At 41.1% G+C, this 6719-nt stretch overlaps 1 protein-coding gene across 2 annotated transcripts in view; it reads right to left on the reverse strand.

Moving 5' to 3' along the window:
* Positions 1–3816: 3816 nt before the first annotated feature.
* SHOX (short stature homeobox) overlaps positions 3817–6719 on the reverse strand; it is a 12955-nt gene continuing 10052 nt past the window's right edge. Inside the window, exons 5-6 of one of the 2 annotated variants that reach the window (XM_025195473.1) lie at positions 5416–5493; positions 3817–5325 (exon numbers count right to left, since the gene is read on the reverse strand). In XM_025195473.1, the coding sequence (XP_025051258.1) occupies positions 5080–5325; positions 5416–5493 (324 nt within the window). In that variant the 3' untranslated portion in view covers positions 3817–5079. The remainder of the gene's footprint in view (positions 5326–5415; positions 5494–6719) is intronic. The other variant, XM_006017037.2, reaches the window with a different exon arrangement.

Raw genomic sequence — 6719 nt, forward strand, 5'->3', positions numbered from 1 at the left:
TTGAAGAGAGAAAAAATAAAGCTTGCCATCTCCATAGTAATATTGTCCGAATATGCTATAACTATGCTATTTCTTATATAGAAATAAAACAATTATTTTGCCTAGCTTAATTGAAAGGGTAAGGAGCGTTATATATATATTTACCAAAACACCCTGCGTACCCTAAATATTGTCTCTTTTGGCCTATGGACTTCCATAGGAATGTCTCTCTAACATTTGAATCAATGGCCCCAATGTGTCAACACCGTGTCAATTCAAAATCATGTTGCTAGAGCATTTTATTATTATTTCATAGGAAAAAATGTATGAATATAAGAGCAGGGCTAGCATGCAAAGGTATGGCATCAGTGTATTTAGTCTGTGAGAAAGTGATAGTAGTTGAGTGGTAGGAAATCAGGGTTTTTCTAGTGAACTGTGCATGGAGTTAGGTGCTAAAAATTCCTCACATCTCATCCTAGCAGTGACACAAGCTGGAGACTTGGACTGAAATCCTGGACTTCCTGAAGTCAATAACAAAACTCCTGTCTTAAAGGGATGGGCAGTAACTGTACAGTCTTAGGAAAATAACTTAGAGCTATGGCCTGCCACACCTGATCATGCTGATTCCCTCTGGGACTACTCATGAATTAAGATACTACACTTTTGGATCAGGGGCCTTTATTGTTGCATGTTTGTATAGTGCTTAGCACAATAAAATGCCACCCTAAGTTATGGCTTGTGGGCACTGCCACAATACAAACAACAACAAAAATGTTTTAGATGATTATAGGTGGTGGAATCTGGCCTTTCATTTCTATGCTTAAATTTATACAAAATGGGGGTAATTATTCATGCCTACTTTGTGAGGAGTAAATATTAATTAATGAAAGTTTATGCGGTGCTTTGCAAAAAGAACATAGGTGCTGATTATTATTATATTAAACCAATATATCACTACTTCTAAAACTCTACTAAGCAAAAAAGTTCCAATGCCATTGTTTTTTCCGACTTTCTCCCAAATCAATAAAAAATGGATTGTGGAATCAGATTGTTATTCTGTTATAAATCAATACAAGCACTTAAACATATTTTGACAGTTCCAAAAATCCATATCAGAAGTTCTTCTTTTGACCCTTTTTACAGCTGTAGATACTTGTTTCTACGGGGGGGAAAATATTCATTTTGCATTAGCTCAAGTTATTTCTCATAGTTTCAAAAAGCATGCGAACTTTTGAGGAAGACTCTTCAGGAAGCCAGTTCTCAATAAGAAAAGAATACTCTGAAAGAAGTCCACCCAGTGCATATTGTTCTAAGGGTCTCTGAAATTCTCTTCTCTCTCCAAATGGGAGACTATGCAAAGATTAATGTGGATGATGATACATAATAAATATCACACTGTCTGCTAAACTAATCCAATAAAGACAATCGTTTAAATATAGTAAATAGCTTTGATTCTTAACGGTCTTATTGTCAACCTCTTACCTGTTGAAGAAGATACTGAAAGGAATGGAAAAACAGGACCCAGCTTCTAAGACAGAAAAGGGACTAAGATCCAGCACCTCAGTTTGCGTAAATAAGTGCAGTTACACTGATTTACAACCAGTGAGGAAGCAGCCCTTGTCAATGACAATTAAAATCTCATTTGTTTCTCCCCAGCGAGGCCCAGAAGAAAAGGAGGGCCATTATGTATGTCCTATTCCAAACTGCACCCAGCAAGTCTTGTGGATAAGGGTGTCACTGCAACTGTTCTACTCTTGAATTAGAAAAAAAATCAGCACCAAGTTTGGCAGCCACCCCTGATGACCTCAGTTCTTCATTTCCTTGACAGGATTACATCTGGCATGAGTGCCAGGATGGATGTAATGCAGAAGCAGCCCCACAGTGTCTTTGTAGATGCACTGAGACACACTTCCTTTTCCCCAAATTGGTTTCTAGTTCCTATTTCAAGGCCAGCCAGACTAATAACTGATGCCACCCTTTTTCCTTTTCCAGTCTTAGTAGCTGAAACAAACTGATAGAAATTTTAATTTTAGAAAGCTGAGTACTTACAGACACTATTTCATGTTAGGGTGTCTGGAGTTTGCCTTCATATATTTTTTTATATAATAAATTAGCAAAATCACTTTTGCTGTAGTAAATTAGAAAAGGAGAAAGCTGATCAAGGATTCCTACACTATAACAGCTATGGTGGACTTCTTATTGGGCAACAGTTACCAAAATGTAAGAGAAATGTTTTATAAATTATGCTGCACTTGAAGAAGTGCAGTTATGCCAGATTTATGCCAGATTGCCTCACTCCTGGATTATTGGAAGATATTAAAGCTCAGTTCCGCAGCATCTACTGAACTTAGGTTTCATAAAAGTTTATGCAACTGAAAAGCAAAATTCACTTTTCTGTAGAAGTCCAGCAGAAGGCTTATAGATCACATACATCCCAGTTAAAACCTCATAATAGAGTTCATATGGGATGTAACTAATGCATAATTTTGCACTGGCTTTCTGCAGAGCAGTGATTTTTAACCTAAGTGAATAAAGGCTGCGCAACTGCGCCTTTTGCTTCCAATAGTATGCATCACATCACCCCAGAGGATTGTGGTACCTGGTATAACTCTTCACTTATTATAGACTGTTGCTTCCTTATAGTGAAATTAAAAGATTTAGTCCTACCTGTATATTAAAAGTGCTGGAGTTTTTTTAGGGAAAAATATTTCTTATTTTAGTTGTAAAATGTTATATAGATGCTATTATAAATAATGTTTATAAGCCTCAATTTTACTCTAGATAAAATTGTATGAGTCAAAACTGTTAATTGCCTGGGTTTTCCCCCTGCATAAAATGATTAATGTCATGTTATCCTTATAGCCATGGCTTAAAGAGGTACTGAACTTTCACAAGGAGGTAGGAAAGGCAGGTAAAATTTATCAATTCTAACATGCTCAAAATATAACCACTTTTCACATAATAAATAGGTGGGAAATGGCAGTACTTTGACATTTCAGAAATTTGTTTGTCAGAAAATATCAAAATTTGAAAATAAACCTGCAAGTGTTTAGAACGGAAAAGACAATGCAAAAAAATTGCCCAACGGTAATATTTTGATTTGATAAATACCAGCAAAAGCCAAAACTAGTAATGGATTGCAAGATGAGAAAGAAAAAAAAATAGGCTTAATGACAGTACTATTGAGAGGATACGCTTCCATCAATGCAGGCCTTGATAACAAAGGCAATCAAATAGCTATCTTGTTAGAAGTAGACAAGACCAGTATGTCATCCCATAGAAAACAAATCTACATCATAATAAACTGATTAGAAGAGAATTACATAAAACTTAGAGCTCTGGGTTGTTTTGGTTTGTTTTTTTTTAACAAACCCAGACACTTTGGTAATACAATTTAAAAGGACTTTCCCCCAGTTTATACTAGCTATGCTGCTTAGACAAGTTTATATTTGGTGTTTATATAACTGGCAAAACCAAAAAATGTCTAATACTGAACTTGTCCACCTCTACAAAACATTTACTTTGTTCTTGTGGGTTCAGTTATTTTGTTTTTCTTTTTCTTTTTTACTTAAAATGATTGCAAAAATGTCATACAGGCTTTTCAGCTTACTTCCCAGAAATATGGCACGTTAACTTGACTAGAAATCATGGCATCTATCTTTTTCCATATGTGATACATATTACTTTATCCATTCCTACAAGACTCGGACTGTCATTTTGGCAATAAACTGCAATGCACCAGTCTGAGCATAAAGGATTTAAGTTGTGGTTCTTGCAGAATTGGTTATTAACAGAATAAGTACGGCTATTTTTAATCTATAATATTTACAGTATTGCACTTTACTGCACTTAATTGCATTTCACTAAAATTAATGCTGCATCAGTATTATGCCTTAAAATCGTATGTCCATCTTTGTTGTGTAAGTTGTTCCTTCTACATCCTGTAAAACAGCAAGATTTCAATTCAAAGATCCCAGACATTTGGAAAAGAAAATTTAAAAGTCGACCTGTTCCTATGGCACAATACATCTCAGTTCAGGTGATTCTGGGTAAAACAGGTGCGTTCGTATTGTTCCCATCTTTCAAGTCACCATTAATGGTTGGTAAATTCTGGTCTCTCTCTGTCTCTCTCTCTCTCTCTCTCTCTTTCTCTCTTTTTTTTCTTTCAAAGGACATAGCCATTTGAGATGCACATTTTTTGTTATTGCTGCTTTTTTTTTTTTAGAAAAAAAAAAAACTGCCTTGCCTCAGATCTGAAATTCCACATTTAAATTCAAACCAGTTCTGCAGCAGCAGCTCCTCAGTGATGGAAGATATTCATGGCAGTGAAATAATACTGTTGGCAACAAAGAAATGTCATCTTTAATGGAGACCAGCCCCAAGGATTTTTTTTATTAGTATTATTTTTGTTGTTTTGTTTTGTTTTAATATATTTTATGATCTTCAAACAATGTGTTTAGATAGACGCATACACAAAGTAGCAAAGCTGACAGCAGCAGATGATGTTACACTGAAGGGATCACTTTTGCCAGGTTCAAAATCCAAATGTCCCAATGTTCACAGATTAGCATAATTTAGAGATATTTTTTTCCCCCCACTTACTTTATCCTGCATAGGGGGAAGTCTTTGATTTCCCTCTCTGTGTGTGTGCGCGTGCTTGTGTGTTTAATCTGATGACTTTTAACTAGGATTTCTGGATGATTTCACCCTAGCATTTCATCTGGTAGAACAGTTTTAGCTGTGTCAGAGCACTGCAAAATAAAATAGTAATTTAAAAAAAAAAAGATGGGCAGCCCAGTCTTCAGATCAATTGGATGTGAAGTCTTTGGGTGGGGAGGGAGAAAAAAAAGTAATCATCAAGAAGGGGTTGTAGAGATCGTCTCTCAAAGGACTTGCAGAGCGTTTTAAAGAAGAAAAAGAAGAAAAAAAAGTAGCGATCGTTGTTTGTCCCGGGGCCTGGAGAGTCAAGCTTAGGTGGTGCTGAGAGAAAGAGGAAACGGAGAGAGGAGAGAGAGTTATAAGTCCATCCTGGGTCTCACACACACAGAGCAAAAAAAAAAGAAGAAGAAGAAGGAAGGGTGTGGGGGGCGCTGAACGGTGTCAGAGCCCCAAAGCCTCGGCATGTTTCCTGGCCTTGAGTCGCAGGTCAGCGATGCTGGAGTTTTTGCTGTTGCTCTTGGCAGCAGCAGCCACCACAGCAGCCGCGGAGGCGGATTCCGCCAGGGAGGCGATGGGCAGTCCGAAGGGCGGCGGCGGGAACATCAGGTAGGGCGCGTGGGCCGCCAGGTGCGGGTGCAGGTGGGGGTGCGCGTGGGCCACGCCTTCCAGCTGCAGCTGAGCCTGCACCTGCCAAAGCACACAGACAGGGGCACGGGTGAGACGAGCTGGGCCAGGGCACGGGGGCACCCCGCCCCGTACCCACCCACACCCACACACCTCCCCAAGCAGCATGTGGCACCGTCTCGCTCTCTCTGGGAGGCTCCAGAAGAAGGGTCCCCTTCTCTTCTCGCATACCTGCGGCAGGGGATTGAGAACCTGGAGGGTCCTGTGGGGGGCCTTACTCCAGAAGAGGCACGCGGTCCAAGGGGGGGAAAGAAGGGATCTTGCTTTTGAGGTCCCTCCTGCCCCCCTCCAAGCCCCCCTCGCTAAGTCCTGCACCGCAGCCTGGCTTGTGGCTGCACCTAACTCCCCAGCTGTAGGGCACTGGGCTGCTCGCAGGCAGCTCCAGCCCGATGTCAGTGCAGTTGTCTACGCTACCTACAGCCAGATCCAGCCTGATTTCAATGTAGGTGACTTGGACACTTACAGAAAGATCCAGCCCGATGTCAGTGTCGTTGTCTCTGCTACCTACAGAGAGATCCAGCCTGGTTTCAATGTAGGTGTCTGCTAACATCGAGCCTGGTTTCTGGATGGAGTTGAGTCTGATGTCAGTGTAGGTAACTTGGCTACTTACAGACAGATCCAGCCCGACTTCAGAGTAGTTGTCTCAGCTACCTACAGCCAGATCCAGCCTGCTTTCAGTGTAGGTGACTGCTACCTACAGCCAGATCCAGCCTGATTTCACTGTAGGTGCATGCTACCTACAGCCAGATCCAGCCTGTTTTCAGCGTAGGCGACTTGCCTACCTACAGAAAGATCCAGCTTGCTTCCAGTGCAGGTGACTGCTGCCCAAAGAAAAATCGAGTCTGATGTCAATGTAGGTGACTCTGCTGACCACAGAAAGGTCTAGCCTGGTTTCACTGTCGTTGTCTCTGCTACCTACAGAGAGATCCAGCCTGATTTCAATGTAGTTGGCTACTTACAGACAGATCTAACCCGATTTCAGTGCAGTTGTCTCTCTGCAACCTACAGCCAGACCGAGCCTAATTTCAGGGGGTTTCCAGTTTGTATATACTCTGCACCGGTGGCCGGGCTGGAGACCGCTGACCCTGCCTTTCTCGTGGACATAGTGATCAAGTTAAGAAGATGAGGTTTGTTGATAAGAAAAGAAAGCTTTGCCTCTCCCCACCCCTTTTATTTGGAGGGGAGCCCTGGCTCGTTTTCATGTCCAAAAGGGAAGATCAAGCAACTGGTCGAGCAGAGTTTCTTTTCCCCATCTGAGGAGGCTATTGCGTTTTCCAGGTAGGGATCCGAGTTGTGAATCTGAAAGAGGAACTTTTTCCTGGAAGCGACAGTTTAACCCCTTGTACCCAGCAAAGGCAGGACAGGATGATCGGGGGGGGGGGGGGGGGGAGAGCAGG

This window comes from Alligator sinensis, unplaced genomic scaffold, assembly GCF_000455745.1.
Source record: "Alligator sinensis unplaced genomic scaffold, ASM45574v1 scaffold144_2, whole genome shotgun sequence".
Classification (NCBI taxonomy): Eukaryota; Metazoa; Chordata; order Crocodylia; family Alligatoridae; genus Alligator; species Alligator sinensis.